This window comes from Eptatretus burgeri, unplaced genomic scaffold, assembly GCF_056783735.1.
Source record: "Eptatretus burgeri isolate ZD-2024b unplaced genomic scaffold, Ebu_testis_v1 Ebu_testis_scaffold_82, whole genome shotgun sequence".
Taxonomy (NCBI): domain Eukaryota; kingdom Metazoa; phylum Chordata; class Myxini; order Myxiniformes; family Myxinidae; genus Eptatretus; species Eptatretus burgeri.
The window spans coordinates 86,320-107,954 of record NW_028222032.1 but is presented as its reverse complement, the minus strand read 5'-3'; the positions used below and the strand labels follow the sequence as shown (position 1 = coordinate 107,954).

The 21,635-nt window shown below is 45.4% G+C and overlaps 1 protein-coding gene across 23 annotated transcripts in view; it reads left to right on the top strand.

Annotated features, from left to right (window-relative positions):
- The first annotated feature begins 4,554 nt into the window (after window positions 1-4,554).
- The window catches only part of LOC147007596 (uncharacterized), an 89,034-nt gene continuing 71,953 nt past the window's right edge, over window positions 4,555-21,635 (top strand). For 18 of the 23 annotated variants that reach the window (XR_015054088.1, XR_015054089.1, XR_015054082.1 and 15 more), the window contains exons 1-3: window positions 4,555-5,698; window positions 8,035-8,088; window positions 10,449-10,546. Coding sequence is in view for 13 of the 23 variants with exons in the window: in XM_085866798.1 (XP_085722924.1) it covers window positions 5,452-5,698; window positions 8,035-8,088; window positions 10,449-10,546 (399 nt within the window). In the remaining 10 variants the exon portion in view is untranslated. Of the gene's footprint in view, window positions 5,699-8,034; window positions 8,089-10,438; window positions 10,547-16,542; window positions 18,543-21,635 lie in introns of those variants that run through there. The other 5 variants (XM_085866809.1, XM_085866801.1, XM_085866799.1 and 2 more) reach the window with 4 other exon arrangements.

Below are 21,635 nucleotides of genomic sequence, written 5' to 3'. Positions count from 1 at the left end.
CTTGGTCCGATTTACCCCTGGTGATGTGGACGCCCTTGCTCGCCGTTCTGTGTTCTCTCTTCACCTGTGAAGGTGAGACTCCATTTTTGTTGGTGAGAGGTGGGTTCAAACTTCCCGGTGAGGAAGGTGTGTGCGGTGAGTAACGGGTGCACAGGAATGTCTCTCCGTCTATAAACCACATCCTTGTTTACCTTCAATGTACATTCGACTCTGGCACACACGAACATGGCAAGTGACCCGGATTTTCGGGGTTTGACCCGATTTGTTTGTGAAAACCCGCAGACCCGTTGTAGTGGGGTCTAAACCCGTATTGGATGGAAACAATTCACTCTCGAACGTCTTGGTGAAGTTTATCAGAACTCTGGAACACTTTAAATGGCAGGATTTGATTCGATTCGGATTGTTAGGACACACGACACCGTCTTATCACAAAGAACTACAGAGAGAGATAGAGAGTGAGAGAGAGAGAGAGAGAGAGAGAGAGAGAGAGAGAGAGAGAGAGAGAGAGAGAGAGAGAGAGAGGTAGAGGGAGAGGGAGAGGGAGAGGGAGAGAGAGAGAGAGAGAGAGAGAGAGAGAGAGAGAGAGAGAGAGAGAGAGAGAGAGAGAGAGAGAGAGAGAGAGAGAGAGAGAGAGAGAGAGAGAGAGAGAGAGAGAGAGAGAGAGAGAGAGAGAGAGAGAGAGAGAGAGAGAGAGAGAGAGAGAGAGAGAGAGAGAGAGAGAGAGAGAGAGAGGGGGAGAGGGATGGGGGGAGAGAGAGGGGGGAGAGAGAGCGAGAGAGAGGGAGAGGGAGAGAGAGAGGGGGGAGAGAGAGGGGGAGAGAGAGGGAGAGGGGGAGAGAGAGGGAGAGAGAGAGAGAGAGAGAGAGAGAGAGAGCGAGAGAGAGAGAGAGAGAGAGAGAGAGAGAGAGAGAGAGAGAGAGAGAGAGAGAGAGAGAGAGAGAGAGAGAGAGAGAGAGAGAGAGAGAGAGAAAGAGAAAGAGAAAGAAAGAGAGAGAGGAAGAGAGAAAGAGATGGAGATAGAGAAAGAGACATATCCAGGTTCGAGTACATTGCGGTGTCCCATCCTATTTCTTTGGCTGCATGGCAGTGTCTCATTTCATTAAAATTGATTTCCGTTAGAATCTGGAATATGGTAACTTATGGCATGAAATATCCTTCATGTTGATGTAAGGTGTGCAATCTGTACATGCTGTTTGCATGATTTTTCTGTAAGTGCAGTTGTGGCACTGTGGCAGTGCCCCTGTTCCACCTGATGTTATTGATCCACCGATAATCAACACACTTGGTGTTATTGATCCACTTATGATCAACACACATGGTGTTATTGATCCACCTATGATCAACCCACCTGGTGTTATTGACCCACCTTTGATCAACCCACCTGGTGTTATTGATCCACCTCTGATCAACCCACCTGGTGTTATTGATCCACCTATAATCAACCCACCTGGTGTTATTGATCCTCCTACGATCAACCCACCTGGTGTTGATCCACCTATGATCAACGCACCTGGTTTTATTGATCCACCTGTGATCAACCCACCTGCTTTTATTGATCCACCTATGATCGACCCACCTGGTGTTCTTGATCCACCTATGATCACCCCACCTGGTGTTCTTGATCCATCGATGATCAACCCACCTGGTGTTGTTGATCGACCTATGATCAACTCACCTGGTGTTGTTGATCCACCTCTGATCAACCCACCTGGTTTTATTGATCCACCTATGATCAACCCACCTGGTGTTATTGATCGACCTATGATCAACCCACCTGGTTTTATTGATCCACCTATGATCAACCCACCTGGTGTTGATCAACCTATGATCAACCCACCTGGTGTTGATCCACCTATGATCAACCCACCTGGTGTTATTGATCCACCGATGATAAACCCACCTGGTGCAACTGATCCACCTATGATCAACCCACCGAGTGTTGTTGATCCACCTATGATCAACCCACCTGGTGTTTCTGGTGCAGGGATAATGTGGAATGTCATGTTAAGCATGTTCAGTTTGTCGTTTTAAGGGTTAACTGGAGTATCACGTGACACTGTGGTCCCTGCAGGTGGATCACACAGAGGACGGTGAAAACACGTCGAATTGCGCCATTTCCCTTTGAGATATCACGATGTACAGTACATTCTCGAGATCGTTTTGGCCCCACCTTTCAATGGTGAAGAATTACTTGAAAAATTAAATAGATATTCTCGAATCTGGATCCGGATCTTCACCAAAATCGAATCAGTTCGTCCTTGTCTCACATCCAACCTGTCCACACCAAGTGTCATCGGAATCCATGCACACCGTTTTAAGATATCCTGCTCACAGACAAAAAGACAAACAAACAGGTGAATACCGAACGGACGTCCACGTTCGGTGGCACAGGTAACGAGAAATTCCGTGACTGGGGTCTCGTGCCCACACTCGAAGTCTCATGTGCACACTCAGGGTCTCGTGCCCACACTCGGGGTCTCATGTGCACTCTCAGGGTCTCGTGCCCACATTCGGGGTCTCATGTGCATACTCAGGGTCTCGTGCCCACACTCGAGGTCCCGTGCCCTCACTTAGGGTCTCGTGTCCACACTCGGGGTCTCATGCCCACACTCGGGGTCTCTTGTAAATACCTGCGGTCTCGTGCCCACACTCGGGGTCTCTTGCCCACACTCGGGGTCTCGTGCCCACACTCGGGGTCTCGTGCCCACACTCGGGGTCTCTTGCCCACAGTCTCGGTCTCGTGTCCACACTCGGGGTCTCGTGCCCACACTCCGGATCCGGATCCGGATGTACACCAAAATTGAATTGATTAGTCTTTATCACACACCCAACCTGTCCACCAAGTTCCGGCTTCATTCGTCCATAACCTTATGAGAGATCATGCTATATATCGATTTTGGCCCAATCTCTCAATGGGAAAGAATCACTGAAAAACATTCAAGTATAGGGATCCCGATTTTCACCAAAATATAATCATTTCATCCTTGTCACACATCCAACGTCTCCAACAGATTTTCTCCAAATCTGTCCACAACCTTTGAGATATCCTGTTCACAGACAGACAAACTGACAAAAACACAGACAGTGGTGAAAACATCACCTCCATTCACCTTCGGTGGCAGAGGTAATAGGAGCACAACAGAGCTGGTGAAATATTTCAAGACCACCAATGCCTCTGGTATAGAGAGAAGGTTTTAATGGTTTAAATGAGGGGAATCATGGAAGTGACAGCAGTTGTGTGAAGTTTGGAGCTCTTTTCATGACAGATCATTTAAAGCCTTTCATTCCATGATACTTGACAAAGGACCTCCGCTTTCTCAGAATCACAAGGCTGCAGTGGGCTTTGGAGGCCAAATCGCAGATATCATCTGTCCAATTAGACAGGATGTAGTGTATTTTGAGATTTGGGAGTTTGAGAAAGTGCTCATCTTCAAGAGAAATGTATGAGGATGAGGAGTGTGTGTTGGGGTTGAGATAGGGTGGGAGGGGAGGTGGGGGGGGTCGTATTGTCGTACAGAAAAAAAATAACCTGGTGAGTGGAGAGGGCTACTCGGAAGAAAACAGGACCATTCAGCCTTATAAGAGATTGTGGTTGATCCCATGGAGCATCGAAATGTTTGAAATTCAACCATTCTCCACGTGTCTGATGTTCAGTGAGATTGCTCTCATGATGGTGTGGCACATGCATCATGGACCAAAAGGCTTTTTCCTCTTGTCTTGATTTCCTAATGTTACAATATAAACTCAATATGTCTTGTACAATATGAACTTCCTTTCCTCCAAAATAAGTTTCTGCTCACACTAAGTGACCCAAAAACCAAAAGATTTCCACTGTAAGGCTAACCACCTGCTCGATGAAGAAGTCAAGCTGTGATTCTCCATGATTACATGGTCAAAGTATTCAGTTTGATCTGGAGTGAAGGGCTATTATTAATCAGTTAGAAGTCAGTCAAATTTCTATATGCATCTTTAAATTCGAAGCAAAGGTTGGGAGGATACTCGAGAAGTATGCACACTTCCCTCCAAGCTGTTTCGCTTTTCGTGCTCACCCGCCATTTCATTTCGAGCTCTTCTGCCATTTCGAGCTCGTCTGCCATTTCGTGCTTGTCCGCCATTTTGAGCTCGTCCGCCATTTCGGACTCGTCCGCCATTTCGAGCTCGTCTGCCATTTTGGGCTCGCCCGCCATTTTGAGCTTGTCCGCCATTTCGGACTCGTCCGCCATTTCGAGCTCGTCCGCCATTTCGGGCTCGCCTGCCATTTTGGGCTCGTCCGCCATTTTGGGCTCGCCCGCCATTTCGGACTAGTCCGCCATTTTGAGCTCGTCCGCCATTTCGGGCTCGCCTGCCATTTTGGGCTCGTCCGCCATTTTGAGCTCGTCCGCCATTTCGGGCTCGTCCGCCATTTTGAGATCGTCCGCCATTTCGTACTCGCCCGCCATTTTGAGCTCGTCCGCCATTTCGTACTCGCCCGCCATTTTGAGCTCGTCCGCCATTTCGGCCTCGTCCGCCATTTTGAGCTCGTACTCCATTTCAAACTTGTCCGCCAATTCGAGCTCGTCCGCCATAACAGAGACAGGTGATCATCCTCTCTTATGGAAAGGACATTCCAGGCACCCACCCGAAGTGACAGCCTCAGGTTAACCCAAGGAGACCGTCGTCTGGTGTACGAAACCTGAGCACCACTCGGACACACGTGACCGTAATCTGACCCGGGAAGGTTACCACGTGGTTTTCCTCCTGTCATCATGAATGAGGGTCCCGAAGGGTCCTTTTTTCTCAAAAGTTGATGGAATCAATCGGAACTTGCACAGACACAATGTCGGGGTTCCCTCATTAATCCCTGAAAGGTTCAGCTTCCTCGGTCAAATCCTCCCGGAGGAGTAGGTGATGCATACCCACCGACATACCCACATACCCATAAATAACTCCGTTATGGAGGGAAGATTGTCGATAAATACAAAAACAGAAAATAAAGAACGTTGATTCGTATCGAGGGAATAATCATCGACGAACTCGGACTCGATTTTCCACTTTCACAACACAATGTGAAACACAAACAATCCGTTAAAACGAAACGTTCAATCTTTGTATTTATTTTAAATCATGGACACGTGATGTGGCGGGAACCAATCAGACACCGCGATCTCCCTGTTCGCTTTTTCCCCAAACAGCTCGCGCTCTTCACTCGGTTACCACAGCGTACCGTCCTTCACCGACACGACGTGAGGTCCACCATGACTCGAGATCTCAGAGCGAACACCTCGGGATCCCCGGGAGGTTCTTCGGAAGACCGCGGGTCCATGGTCGGTTCACCCGAGACCCGGTACGTGACGTTCACTCCGTACCGAGAACTTGTGTTTCCCGTACTTATCCGTGCTGTGTACGAACACAGGAACTCATTGATTTAGTGAATGTCACGATGTCTGGAGCGGAGCCCGAATTGAATTGTGAATGGAAATCCCATGCATGACATGTTGCCCTCCTTCCCTCTTGTACATGTATGACATCATTTTATACCTCATCACTTCATTCCTCTTTTATCTCGTTTACAACAAATCATATGAAGATTTACTTGTGATGAAGGGCCTCTGCACTGGCACACAATGGCCTGTTCTTGAGGACTGCAGTGTCATCGTTGACGTCCTCGATGAATCACTGGATGAGAAGACAAGATACTTACCTTTGCTTTCAGAGGAAGGTATGCTCAATGATGCAACACCTTCCCTGTGCATCACCAGGTTGGGAGTTTATAGCTCGTCCTGTAACAACCTTATTTTAGGCGAAATTATGTTCAATATTATATTTAAAGATGTAAAGGTTGAACTTAGTTTCCACTAAACCAGTCGGCTGTTTGTAAAGCAGAGTTGGTGAGAGTTTACCAGGAAACGAATTAATTTTGCTCGATCGATGGAAGTCACAAGTTCAAGGTCAAAGTTTGACCCAAAATCATTTTTCACGAAATTTTCACCTCAAGCTGTGACCTCGACCTTTTGACCTGCTGTAATAACTGTTATGAAACCATTGTTACGGGATAGGTGTGTTTGTACCGATAAAATATAAAAGTATACCTGGTGTTGGTTTTATGGTTGGGGTGGTGGGCTTGGTTTACATGGGTCCTCAGTTCAAATCCCACTTGGCTGTTGAATTAATACCAGGTGGGGTTGACTCAGCTTGTCATTCTTCTGAAGTTGGCAAAGTGATACCAGCTTGCTGGGAGGATTGAGCCGTTTGAGTATCCTGTGTCAGAGTGGTCACCTGTCCAGGATTGTGTCCAATAACCCAGGTAACTGCTGTCGCAGCACTGATGCTCTCTCTCTGTTCAGAGTGTGGTCTTCATGGATGGATCATAAAGGACACGTTTAACAACATCACCCATCACTGAGGGTCAGGGACTTGAATTCTCATGACCACCTGACTCATTAAATAATTTATAGTTGATATATAGTTAATTGAGGAAAGTCTGAAAATGTAAAATTTAAAGCTTAATTCGTGTTTGTTTACTTGTTTACCAGCAAATACTACCTGTCGCTTCGCTGATGGGAATATTCAAGATAGGAGGGAGAGGGGGCAGGGGAAGAGGGAGAGAGGGGGGAGGGGAAGGATAGAGGAGGAAGAAGGTTGGAGAGAGAAGAATAGGGGTGGGATAGTGAGGGAGAGGGATGATAGAGAGTGATGGGGGTGAGAGAGGGGGAGGGGAGGGGGTAAAGTGTGGCAGGGGAGAGGAGGGAATTGACTGAATGGAATGGGTTCTTCGGTATTTGAATAGCAAAATGAATTATTTAAAATTTGTCCTTGTTTGATTTTTCATTTTCATCCCAAGGTCAAGGTCACAAGGTCAAAAACTTAGAAAACTGTGAATTTTGATGTAAAAATCATTCGATCGCCCAAACTTTGAGAGCGAGGATGACAATATTTTTTATGCATAATCCTGAGGTCATTCCCCACCTAAATTATTGAAACCATTTTGCTCTATCTCGAACACCTTGCCCGTGGCGCCTCCTTCAAGTTTGTTTTAATGCTGATTTCATCAAAGTATGGATAATCCGAGGAGTGCAAAATCCCATATTGCCTATTTGACGTTATATTGTTCCTGGAATGTTCCAGAGGAAGTTTTGCCACCAAAGGTCATAATCCTTGACCTTTGACCTTCAAAGGCCACAAAGGTTAAATTTTCAAAGTTGTTGGAATCGAACCGGGTTTTCGACCTTCTTCGACGAACTAACTCCAATAAGCTATGGCACGTATCCTGTTTCCTTATTTTAATGTCCACAACATTGTTTTGTGACCTTTAAAGGTTTTGCAAAGGTCAAATTTTGAAAGTTGTCGTCAAACTTGGTCAATACGTCATTATGCCAACAAGATTCGCCGGCCATGAAATGAAAATATTTATTTCTGCTTTTGGGCCTTACTGGCCTTAAATGCAGTGAATAAATAATAATAATAATAATAATAATAATAATAATAATAATAATAATACCGTGACCAAATTACCTTGTGACCGTTTTACCGTGACCAAGTTTCCCGTGACCAAGTTTCCCGTGACCAAATTTCCTGTGACCAAATTACCTACATTCGAACAGACACGCGCAGAGGGGGCGGGGTTTTCCCTGCTCGACCATAACCCCGCCCAGAAAGCGCGGATCCATGGAGGTCCCTGTCCAATCAGGACGATCAGCGCGTCAGCCCCGCCCCACTCAGAGCCTCAGAGTGTGAGTGTTTGCAGAGTTGTCGAGTTCGGAGGGTTCATAATTCAGAGAGTTGGGAGTTCTTTGGAGGGAGCAGTTCTTGGAAGGCAGTTTGGGTTGGTTTTGTTGTTTAAATTTTTTATTTGTTGATTTATTTGTGCAGAGATCTCAGGATCGGAGTGGAATTTGCATCGCATTCACATACGTAACGAAGATTCAGTGTGTTTTAAAATGAGTGGAACTTTTAATGGAACCAACTTGCTTCCCGTTCTCTTCTTGGTTTAAGGGAACCAACCAACACCAATGGAACCATAAGGTGTACAATTGTTTTCTCTTTTCTTTCCTTCAGGGATTTCAAGGAAAAACTGGGCCACCTGGTCCTCCAGGAGTCATTGGACCTCAGGTAAAGACAAGAGCAAGTTCATCAATAATATTGCGGATTCGCGCCCGCCGGCGTGCGAACGGCCACGTAACTCGAATCGCGGCACGTCGCCCACCGGCCGGACAATCCCGTCGTGACCCTCTTGGACTAACGCCGGGAATTAGTCACGGGTGGACCTTTCGGCCTCACCACGATCGTGCCAATCGGCCCCCGCGTGGGATAGGGTTGCTCGCCAAATTCGACCTACCTAAGTACCCACACGGAGGGTAGACCGGGCGATCGCACCTCGCCGCAGGTCGACTTCGGACACGGGCCACTTTAAGCGACCCGTTCCGTACTATCGGGATAACCGAGCGGTGTTATCGTCGGCCTCGACGGTTCGATTAATTATCGGGCGTTTTAGCCCACGACCAACCCTTTACGTGAAGTAAGATGGAGATTCAATGAAAGAAAAGACGAAGCGAAACGGGAAAACAGTTCAACATAAAGCACATTTATTTCGCGATGAACGGAAAGCACACATATACAATTACACCAAAAGCAAATGTAAAAGAAGAAGAAGAAACACACAATAATGCACAAAAAGCAAATGTAAAAGCAAAAGACAATGCAGAGCTAACCGACAACCGAGCACACGGCAACACATACAGTTTTACTTCACAGACGGCGCCGACAACACATATACTCAAAGCAAAAGAAAAAGGGACCACCCTCCACTATGAGGGGCAGATGGCCTGGGGCCGAGACCACGTCGAGCCTACCCGTCTGGTGATGAGCCGCGAAATGGCGCTGGTGCCCCGACTCCGCGGGCCTCGCTGGGACTGCCTGGTATGGGGTGGGAACGGGGCCCCCTTCTCGCACTATCTCAGCGCGGGAGGGGGGGAAACAGGAGGGGGTTGTTGATGCTCGGGGGAAGGAGGATATCTCCCTGTCTCGGGTCCCGCGACGAGCGTCTCCACCACGACCTCGGTCGCGTTGCCGGCCTCTCCCCTCCGCAGCTCCCCGATTCTGACACGAGCACCCCCTCGACCGCCTTCGCCGCCGCCACTTCTCCAACTCTCCACAGCTCCGTCCAACTGCCTTTTCCGACTCCTCTCTTGACTCGTCCCAACTCTTCACTGACTCCGAACTCTTAACTGCCTTGACTGACGAACGCAGCCCCTTATATGCCCCGTGGCCTCGCTCCTTCACCTTCGACCCTTTACCTCCGACCCTTCACCTCTAACTGGCTCCCCATTGGACCGAGGAAAAGTGGGCGTGAATGCTTTTTGATCCATGAATTTGCATATAGCGATATTACTCCAACGCACCTGGAGGCGGGGCCAAATCGCCCCACGCTCGCCGATAGGACGGAACAGAAGTGGGCGTGAGTCGTTTTTGATCCGTTTTCTTCGGAAAGGCCGTGCCTCTGCACCCGCTGCTCGGCGTGCGCCCTGCACGAGTCCAGTATCGGTGCCCACAAGCAGCGCGGAAATGGCGGTGAAGCGATGGTTGCGAGGGCGAGTTGTGACGGTAAAGGTCGTGGCTGTTGGCGTTGTTGTTGTTGTGAAGCGGCGTTGCGGCTGGTGGTTGTTGTGTGATGGCTGTTGAGACGTGGTTGGTGGTGGTAGTAATGGCGGCTGGTCCAAAATAAAGATAGTAAAAGAAAAACGGCTATCTAGAGGGGTCGCAGCCCACATGAATGACATTTATTCCCTCTAAACAACGGGTTTGGGCCTAACTACACATATACTTACAGAGATATCTCACCTAAGGGACCTGAATGGTGGCTTGCGAATTTCGTCAACCACAACAATATATTTTCCTGGAAGCCTTCATGCCACAGACAGTGATGGAATGATTTATTTCGCATTGATAGACGATGATATATGAGTGTGTTCTGTGTGATTTCACAATTGGTGAATCTTCGAGATATTAGATGCCGCACTCACAACATCCTTCTGAGGACATTGGAAGTCTGCTTCCTTTCACTCTTCACATGTATTATTGTCCTTTTATCCACAAGAGTGGAAGAATTAATGAGTGGCACGAATTGAATCCTTGGTGTGTGTGTGTGTGTGTGTGTGTGTGTGTGTGTGTGTGTGTGTGTGTGTGTGTGTGTGTGTGTGTGTGTGTGTGTGTGTGTGTGTTTACACAGTTGTTTCGATGTATGTGTGCACATTAAATGTGTGTAAATTTACAACTGTGTGTGTGTGGGTCATTGTGTAGGCATGTGTATAATTGTTGGAGTGAAGTGTTGAAGTGACAATATAATTGGACTTGATCACAGGTGTTATTTGTGATCAGTGTTATCATTATGTTAATTAAATGACAGTTTTAGAGTTGTAATTGTATTTTTTGTAAGTTTTGTTTTTTTCTCATTGCTTTTTAGGGTTCAACAGGCCAGACTGGACCCATGGGAGAGCGGGGTCACCCTGGCCCTCCTGGCCCACTGGGTGAGCTGGGACTGCCAGGTCCAGATGGAAAAGAAGGCATGAAGGTCGGAAATAACAGTTTTATGTTTATACTGCAATACAATTTTTAGTTAAAGCAACAACAACCAACAACAACAACAACAACAAACAAGGGGTTGGGAGTAATTTGGGTGTTGAAATGTGTTTCGATAAACAGTATGAGTAAAGGTGATAACTCGATTTTGCAATTTCAGATTGATAGTTGAGGGTATAAACTGAATTGTAATCTCACTCTCCAGGGATTGATGTTGTATTAAATTATTTAACACAGGTGTTTAAACTCTGACACAAATTCAGGTAAATTGTTCTCAATGTAAAGTTATGAGAACACACTTGTTCGATAAGAAAAGTATAATTCCTGGATGCTGTCCTTCGAATAACCCAAGTGGTTTTTAATGACCTTTGTTGAACCTTTCACCTCCCAATCATCGTTTTTAATCTTACCGTTCATATTGAGCCCCAGGATATCCATGGTAATCGTCATGGCCAATGAAATTTAGAGTTTAAAATCTGTCCCTCACCTCTTGATCTCTCAAAATCTTGGAGTTACTCAGTGAGGACTAGAATATGGAATACCCACACTGTTGATGAGAGTGGAAAAATCACGACAACACTCTCAAAGTCAAACTTCCAGGGTTTTCGTATCCATAGACTCATGAATTACCCACCACAAGTGTGTGGATCAGGTGGTTCATTCTCATCACACCAAGCTCCTCGACGCACATTCGTGGAGCACCCAAAACCCCCACATTAACACGTCATCAACTTGGGGGAAAAACACAAGCTATGGAAAAGCAAGCTCAAGACACAGCTGCTTCTTCTACTGTCTGTGTAGCATCATTGGCTGGGGGTACAGCTGTGCAACTGATGCAATACCCTCTGCTGATTCTATCAGGAATTTTTAATTTGTTCATGGTGCCAGCGATAGCTCACCTACTCTTCAAAAAGGACACCGTGGGATCTTTAACGTCCACCAACTAATCCCAGGAGATGGGACGTGTATGTTTACGTCCAACATAGCGACCGAACACACATTTATGAATCACCCTGCCTGTGAAACACTGGGATGACAGTTTAAAGCTGGGTTTGGATTCAAAGCTAGGCTGGACAGCTTAAAAGTGAGTGTACCAACCTGTGGGCCATTCTGCCAGCCCAAGAGACCCACTGTCCCCTTTTAAAAACTTAACCAAACAGGTGTGGTTATCTTAATCCTGAATAAGCAGAACTTTATGGATGGAAAGAAGTAAATTAATACAGAGGTCTCATAATAATTAGCATTCTCAGGTCTCACACTCAGAGGTCTCAGGACTTATTTGTCTCGAAAAACAAATCATGAAAATCACAATGACTAAATTATGTTTTCCTTCCATCTCATCTGAAATGCGGTCGATGAAAGACTTCCCTGGAAAGAAATCACATCATATATATACCAGAGTTCATGACTGGGAAGTTTATCATTGAGCCGGGATAAAATAGTAGGATCAATATGTCACATGACCCCCAAAAAATTGCAAGAAAACGTTTTATGGAATCTTTTTGTTTTATTTGGTCTTCAGAACAACATATTAAAAGTTACCAAAAATTGACCACCACAAAGGGTCTAAATATGGCGTCAGTAAAAATAACTAAATGGACGATTGACATCCAAACAAAAACTGATTAAAATACTCCAAAATACCAAAAGTGTTACACAGTCTACCCTCGAGAAATTAGTTTTGATCTGTCGAGCGTATGTTCCAACGTACCTTGTTCCGTACCTAAATATTCCACCGAATATTTAGTCTTCATTTTCATCATCTGAAACTGGCTCAGTAACCACATAACCACAGTTGCCTTCTTGGCAAGGTCCACAAGCTCTGGTCCATTCAAGGCCATGTTTATTACAGCTACATTTCAGTATGCTGCATCCTGTAGTGCAGTTGCAATGGATCATTTTGAGCAGAATGTCTGGTGCACGGCTCTTATGCATCATGAGTGGAATATTTTTCTCCTCTTGCACATCCAAGCCCCATTCAGTAGGGTTCATGCCATCTTCCTTGCCCATCCAAACCATGACTTGTCGGTACGTCTGCCGAGAGTGAATGTTTGTGACCGAGGTTGTTGGACGCAGTCTTTTTGGTTGTCACGAAGGTCTCTGCGGCCACTTTCATGCAAAGGAACTTGTAGCGTAATGATGCCAAAGAGTCAGATTGGGTTCCGTTAAACAAGGACACTATTGCCTTGCAACAAGTGGTTTCAACAGTAAATTGATCTGCCATTGGTGTGCAAAAGACCTGTGAACAGGCACGCAAGACAGATTCACCCTTGATGACTTTTTGGAAAACAGATTTCTTCCCCATCCCAAAGATTCTCAAAGTAGTGTCACATCCAGAGAAAGTATGAGCAAACAATAGATCAGAGCAGACATAGTCACCAAGTAACCGTTTCAGAACTTCGATTTTATAAACATTTGGTTTCCCCTTGTCTGACCTGAAGTACAGTTACTTGCAGTCCTGAGAAGTTGCATGATACAGCAGCAATACCAGCAGATCGGTGTCTTCTCCGATCAGGGTTGTTGCATTGGCGGATGTCATTGTGACGGATGCTTTCAGGATGTCCAAGTCTGAATCTCCTTCAGCTTGGATGATATGACAGCTTTTCTGATCAAGTGTATGAGGTCCTGTTTGTTCATAACATTTGAGAGGAAATCTTCCTTTCTCCCAACGAATGTTGTTGTATCCGATATGTTTACCTTTTTCGAAACCAGAGCTCGACTTTGTCGCTGATTCGTATTGTCCTTTGTTCTTGGTCCTCCATCATATCCATCAAAGACAACGGTGGCATTGCCGGACAGGTCTGATGTGAAAGACGCGTCGGCATCAGCAATTGAGCTGGAGGTGCTGCCTTCGGTCCATTTCAGTCGATGTACAAGTGAACCACCATCTAGAACATAGCGATCAGTCTCTGGAATGGACTGAATAACTGCATCTTCTGATGAAGTAACATGCCATTGTATGGCGTCCATAAGTTGTGTTTTTTCTGGATTCTGCACACGATTCTTTGCTTCAAACAAGGATGGAGGATATGGGGAAAGTTCACATTTCATTCCCTCATCTCGGCACAGATTTTCCTGCTGAGATACCACAAGGAACCTCTGAAATAACAGTGCTGGATCAATGGCTCAATTCTCAGTGATCTTTTGTGGCCTGGGCTGATGTTAGTGTCCTCACTGCAGTGTTTCATTTGTGCGAATATGAGAAGACAGATTGTCCTTCCATTTTATTCACTGTGTTTCTGCCAACAATGAAAAGGTCTTGTACATTGACATCCTCATTAGCATTTATCCCTGTGGTGATTTACGAAGGGTCACCTCATCCGAGAATGGAGAATGTTGTTCAAGCTTTGTGGCAATTTTGGCCAAATCCATCGTGTCCATGTCTATTTGTGATGCAGATTCCTCTTTCTGCTGTTCGCTCATTGTGTATACGGTTAGACAGAATTCCAGCATGGCGTAGCTGGAGCTGGAGGATACAGGAGAAGACATTGTCCAAACAGCTCTTTGATGTCATTCCACTTCCTCTTGTCAGGCCCCCTGTACATTTAATGGACCGCATCAGGGTCTGTTTGATCACCAAGTCTGATCCAAGGCCAGCCCAGCTTTGGTCGGTGCGTTGAATCACGTGGAATCCGTTTCTGAATTTCGAAAATATTGCAGAGTTTTCAGTTTCTCACGCCTGCATCTTCTGCAGGTAAAGATAAGCAGACTGCAGATGGTTGGGATGTCCAGCAGCAGCAAATATCGTTAAGCAGACAGATATAGCGTGGAGTTGCATTTGCTACGACCCTGTGCAATCGGCCTCGACAAGTTCCCAGGCCACTCCCAACATTTGCAGATAGTTCAGCCATAATTTGCTCGTTTTTGAACTGTTAGATAATTCAGACTTTTTGGAAACTAGTGTATGGGAAATCCATTTGATACAATCACTTTTGAGTGATGTTTCCAAGTCTATTGAACTCGCATCTGACATCGTATATTGACTGTCAAATTTTTGCACGAGGATCTCAAATCCTGGCTCATCTGCAATGACTTTAGCTGCGATCCTGGTGCATCAGACACTGACAAACAAAGAGGTGTCCCCAAAATTGGTGCTGCAAAGCTTTTCCATTCATCATGTGATGAACCACAGCGTTTTCACCGGAAATCGTCTCCATGACCTCTTTCAGGTCACTCCCATTCATCATTCCTCCTATGGCCCCCAACAGATTGAGCTCACTGAAAGTCATATTATCCCCCAAAAACTATCCTCAAAGGATTAAAGTGATCGGAAAGTGTTCAATTCATCAGATTTGAGTAGATATCAGACATGTTCTCACATTGTCTCCCATCTTTTTCTAACCTCATATCTGGACCCTTTATTTTGGTCCAATTTTTAGCAACTTTTGATATGTTGTTCTGTCGACCTAATAGAAAAGAAAACTACCATAAAACGTTTTCTTCCAATTTTTTGGGGGTACACGGCAATTTTTCCATATTTTGATTCTCCTCAAAGTAACTAGGTTGGATGACGTCATAAATTATAGGAGTTCGGAGACACTATTTGTCATTTAACAGACCCCTGGTATTTCGACAGATTCAATACTGTTCAATGAGTTTTCTTCCTTTCTAACACTGGAAATCTCCTGGCCCTTTTCATCGGATGAGATGTTTTTTTCGACTGATGGAGAAGGCATCCATCTATTAACATGCTGATCGAGGGGAACAGGTTGTTCAACTGGTGGTGTGACCTCAATAGGTATTGCCTGTCCCTCACTTGCAGTAAGCTTAGGAGGAGAAGGCAACAAATGATAGTGAAAGCGACGTGGACTTGCTCTACCTTGATTCGGACAAGCAGTTAGGTGCCGTCTTCGACGAGGAAAGCATTGACGAGGATTTCCTCGGGTTGAGCTGAAAAGCTTCATCAAATTCAAACAGCCCTTTTCAGGGCCACAAATCCACAAGACATAAATATCATACCGGGATGAATCCCTTTTCTTCCTTTTTCTGGGAAGAAAAAAATCCTCTTTATAATATTAAACAAGGACAAATGTGTCCAAGAGCAGCGTCCGAAAATTATCCTCAAAGGATTTGTCGGCTAAAAAAAAACAAAAAAACAACAACTTCCGATATTTCGTCACGTGCCTTGATTAAGCCAATAGCGAGACCCGTCATGGTGTATTTACGTATTTACGAAATAAATAATGTATTTACGAATTTACAATACATTAAATGAAATAATCTTTCAATAGTGACGTGAACTTTTCGAAACATCAAAGCAAATGTCCGAATATATTTAAAAGTTCATGATAGACGCTTTCAAAAGGCACCGTCAATGTGCGGATGTGTACAAGTGCTTAGTATTTAAGGAGATCCGGATCGTGTATATAAAAGAGCCGAGTCCGAATATAAAGGTTTTGTCTTCACAAGAAGAAGGAGAAGAACAACGCCGAGCGTTCTTAGAGCAGCGTTCGCTACGTGAGACGCTGCTGAAAATAATAAATAAAAATAAAAACTTCTTGGTGTCCTCTCCTCTCTCTTCAACTTCTTGAAAATGAGAATAAGACTGTTAGACTAAATTAAGGGGACGTGGGAGTTCGCACGTTGATTCCTCCGTCACTTTGTTTCGTACAAAGTTAATGTACAAACGTATTGAGATCTCGATCAGAAAATAAAAAGATCAATCGATTAATTTCCTTTGAGGGTGAAAAATACGGGTGCTGTTATTTGATTTGAGGGTGAAAATATTTGAGGGAAATAGAGATGATGAGCTTCACCAAAAAGCTCGAATTTGGTCTCATCTGTCCACAGGACATTTTCCCAGAATGATTTTGGCTTGTTCAGGTGTGTTTTGGCAAACTCCAGTCGGGCTTTCTTTTGTCTCTCTCATCAGTGGGGTCCTCCTGTGTCTCCCACCATAGAACCCCCTTTCATTTCGTTGGCGATGGATTGTGCGAGTTGAAACCGTCGTACCTCGTGTCTGAAGGTCAGCTTGAATCTGTTTGGCAGTTGATCAAGGTGCTTTCTCCACCATTCGAACAATCCTTCACTGAAATCTTCCATCAAGTTTTCTCTTGTGACCACGTCCAGGGAGGTTGGCTGCAGTGCCATGGGCCATAAACTTCCTGATAACATTGTGTGCGGTGGACACAAGAACATCAAGGTCTCTGAAGATGGACAAGTAACCTTGAGATTGTCCATGCTTGGCTACAATCTTGTGTCTGACCTCCTCAGACAATTCTCTGTTTTTCTTTCTTTTCTCCATGCTCATTGCGGTACACACAGAGACACAAAACAGTAGAATGACTTCATTTCTCTCTTAAAACTGGTTGAATGAGTGATTTTTTTTATTTCGCAGGCACCTGCAGCTCACCACAGGTGAGTTCAATTCCAAAGGAAAGGAGAATCACCCGCTTTAAATCAAATTATTTCTAACAACTCCTAATAGCTGAGTCTTTGGGCCTCTCACTCAATCACCGCAGGTTGGTCGGTGGTCTTTCTGTCTTCTACCGACTCCTCTCCAGTCATGCCCCCCTGCTCTCTCTGCGATTTGTCCCCACCACATTTCCACAGGGCGCTCAAGGTCCGCCAACAACCCCCTTCTGGTAAAACTACCAAAATCACGAATCACTGCTCATCTTCACTCTTTCATTCCTCTTTTTCCCGCCTTTGGAATAAACTTCCTCACTCTATTCTTTCCCATTCTTCCCTCCAGGCTTTCAAAACAGCTGTTCACCACCACCTCTTATCTTCCCCCATCCAAATCCTCGATCTTTTCTACCCCCGATAATCCACCCAAGCCCACTTCCTTCAATTCCCCTGCTTTCCTTCCTGAAAGTCCCTGTAATGTCCATCTTCTCTTCGCCATGTTCCCCGTCCCATCCCCATCCCTCTCCCTTCCACAGTTCACCTAATGTGTCTGTTCCCCACTGTTTTGTCCCTTCCACTCCCACCCCTCTTGTCTCATGCCTCCTTGCTGTGAGTTGTGTGTTAGCTCTCATACGAGCCTCGACCAAGGTATACAAAAAAAAAAAAAATAGGTGTCAATAATATTGTCGAGACCATTTTAGGATTTCTTTGTGGAATAAGTTAAGAATTAGTAATTTTTTTAGATTTTTTTTTTTGTTTAGCTCCACTGCAAACCAAATAAATACTGTTACGTCTGAGGGGGGGTATGCATTCAAAGGGTAATTAGGATGTTTAATTCGGTATGCCATGCTGTTCGAGTTTACCAGGATCTCGATGTAATAAGTAGCAATTCAGTGGTGATAAGTTGTCTCGTAAATGTCCATTTCTTCAAGGGGGAAATGATAATTGTCACGTAATTAGATAGGGAGACGGGTTAGGGTAAGTGTGTCTGCGTAAACCCTTTTAGTATTCCCTGGAGGCTTGCCGTGACGTAACAGGACAGTGCTGCGGATGGCTCCGCCCCGTGATCACGATTGGCGGAAGGCGACGGCGGAGGGCCAATAAAACGGCTCGATTAGAAGTGACGAGGACTCGAGGATAAAAAGGTTCTGTTCGGGGAAAAGAGGTGGAAGAAGAAGATTGAAAAAGAGAAACCGTTTTGGTCGAGGCTGTTGGGTCTCGGAGCGTGCTCTCTGATTGCGCTGGTTCGTTCCTCGATTCGTCGTGTCTCGTGGCCTTGCTGTGCCTCGTGCCTCACCTCGGTTGGCTCCGGGGTTCTGCTGGCTCGGAGTACGGGGCCGAACGGCGGGCGGACTTGCCTCCCTCTCCTGCTCGCATCTTGGCGCCAGAACTGGCTCCCTGGCGGCTGTGAGCGGACTTGGGCCGACACCAGGAGGTTGACAGCACCACGGTGTCTCCTGCCCCTGACGATCGCAACGCCAGCTCGTCCGGCGCCAATCCAGGGACTGTTGCGTCTACACCACGGGCCAGCCTGACCACCAGGACCAGCTACGTTTTGTGTGTGTGTGTGTGTGTGTGTGTGTGTGTGTGTGTGTGTGTGTGTGTGTGTGTGTGTGTGTGTGTGTGTGTGTGTGTGTGTGTGTGTGTGTGTACCTGGCGCCTTAGAGGGTTTGAGATTTGTATATCCATTGGAATTGTTTGTGTTTTCCCCACGCCCGAACCCACACCACCATCCCGTCGAATCGCCCCGGATCCCTCCTCTTGCCGAGTCTTATTATTATTTCTGGTTAGAGAAATAAACATTATTAACTCAGTGAAAAGCGACTCGTGCCACCTTCCTCGTCCCGTTTGCTGTGGAGCGATTAAAACCGCCATCTTTGGGTTATAAAAAATAAACCGCCTCCATCGTTTCGGCTCATTCTCCGTTGACGGGACTGTTCAAGTCCCGTGAACGCCACAATACATTTGTAGAGAACAAAATATTTTTTTAATTTCAACAATTTTCTGGAAGAAATGGTACATTATTTGAAAAAAGTGCAAGGGTGTCAATATTTCAGGCCACTACGATGTGCATGTGATTCAATTTAAATAAAATAAAGATTGTAAAAGTCATATAAATAAATTTAATCTGGAAGTTTACCGCCTGACAGAGTGGCTATGACACCACCCGAGCGAACACGTAACGTGAGTTATTCGTGCCTGTTGTGTGTGTCCTTTATGATGTCCTTAAAAACAGTAAGTTTCCTGTTTGAAATGATTTTCAATTTTTAGCTCGCCTGTTCGAAGAACAGAGAGCTATAGCGATACCCCTGGCGTGAGCGTCACCATGAGCGTGAAAATGTTAAAGTTTTTGGTGCAAGTTATTTTTTCCTGTCTAATGTTTTTATCTTCCACACTATTTTTTACACGCCCGAGATATAAATATATATATATATTTTTTTTTTATCGGGGCATATTATGTGATACCGGTCGTCCGTCCGTCCGTCTGTCTGTCCGTCCGTCCGTTCCTGTCCGCACTCTAACTCCCAAAGTTTTCAACTTTCACGTTTCATATTTGGTACATAGGTACAGACTGTGGAGACGGTGTGTCGTGACCTACGTTCGTCATCTAAAGTGGTTGCCATGGCAACCAGGATGCTGTTTTCCATGTAGTAGCACAATTCTGTATGGACCTTCTTGTTCGGGCGTATATTGTGCTCACTTGCGCTCTTGTCACTGATTACAATATACAAATACATATACTGCTTTAAAATTATTTGGATCAGACTTCACTGCAAGGCTTTATAAAAAATATTAACTAGAACGGGCACTCATAGAGCGCATACCTTCGCCGCCACTACTTTTTTTGTTCTTGGAATGAGTGTGGGGAACTGGTTTCATATGAATTGTCTTATGACACAAACCACATATCTATAATGTCATGACCCCCCCGACTTTCGGGGGCTCCGGACTAAACAACAATCAACTCACGTCGTTTTGGCGAGTCTTCACTCGCAAGCTCGGTGAATACAACGTTTCAACAAGAGAAGGTGATCTCGTTTTCAAGGTCGTGATCCCCCTGACCTTTGACCCCTAACCGGTAACAAGAGTATGGGCGTCATTGTGTCATATTGCATATCACAAGATGAGGCGTTGAATTCTGAACATTTTGGCGTTAGTTGCATGCAAATTGAAAAAAAATTGACCGTGTTATCGTAAAAAGACGATTTTGACCTTTTCGTGACCTTGACCTTGACTTTTGACCCGAACGATCCCAAAATCTAATTGAATGCTTCCTGGCTAATAACCAATCATCCCACCAAATTTCATGCAATTCGGTTTAATACTTTTTGAGTTATACGAATCACAAGATTACAAATAAATAAATAAACAAACAAACAAATAAATAAATAAATACACGCCGACCAAAACATAACCTTTCGCAGAATGCGAAGGTAATAAGGGTTTCGTCGACTCCCCTGATTTGCGACAAAGTGACCATGACCTTTGACCTTGCCCTTCAAAATTTTATGCGCTGAAAGGGACCTCTATCGGCCTCTGATATGCGAAGTTACAAAAATTTCCAATGACAACTGTGCTCTGCAGAATTTTTTATACGTGATTGCAGACAAACAAAAAAAAACAAAAAAAAAAACAAAAAAAAAACATACAAGCTGACTAACATATTTTGCAAAAACTTCGTTTTGGCAAGATAATAAATGATCATTTCATATTTAAAGGTGAGTTTTGGGTTAAAAGTGGGGTCGGTTTGTTTTCATCCCCGGGGGAGTCAAAGCCACGCCTACTTGAAGCCACGCCCACTTATAGCCACGCCCACTTCAACCGCTTTTCAATCCGCCAAGTGTGTCTTACTCCCTCGGCTCGTCTCTCATTGTGGCGTACTCTGTCTCTCTGTCTCTCATTCTGTCTGTCTCTCTGTCTCTGTCTCTCTCTGTCTGTCTCTCTCTCTGTCTGTCTCTCTCTGTCTCTGTGTCTCTCTCTCTGTGTCTCTCTCTCTCTCTCTCTCTCTCTCTCTCTCTCTCTGGTCGGTGTGTTGAAGACTTGGTCCGATTTCCCCCTGGTGACGTGGACGCCCTTGCTCGCCGTTCTGTGTTCTCTCTGCACCTGTGAAGGTGAGACTCCATTTTTGTTGGTGAGAGGTGGGTTCAAACTTCCCGGTGAGGAAGGTGTGTGCGGTGAGTAACGGGTACACAGGAATGTCTCTCCGTCTATAAACCACATCCTTGTTTACCTTCAATGTACATTCGACTCTGGCACACACGAACATGGCAAGTGACCCGGATTTTCGGGGTTTGACCCGATTTGTTTGTGAAAACCCGCAGACCCGTTGTAGTGGGGTCTAAACCCGTATTGGATGGAAACAATTCACTCTCGAACGTCTTGGTGATGTTTATCAGAACTCTGGAACACTTTAAATGGCAGGATTTGATTCGATTCGGATTGTAAGGACACACGACACCGTCTAATCACAAAGAACTACAGAGAGAGAGAGAGAGAGAGAGAGAGAGAGAGAGAGAGAGAGAGAGAGAGAGAGAGAGAGAGAGGGAGAGAGAGAGAGAGAGAGAGAGAGAGAGAGAGAGAGAGAGAGAGAGAGAGAGAGAGAGAGAGAGAGAGAGAGAGAGAGAGAGAGAGAGAGAGAGAGAGAGAGAGAGAGAGAGAGAGAGAGAGAGAGAGAGAGAGAGAGAGAGAGAGAGAGAGAGAGAGAGAGAGAGAGAGAGAGAGAGAGAGAGAGA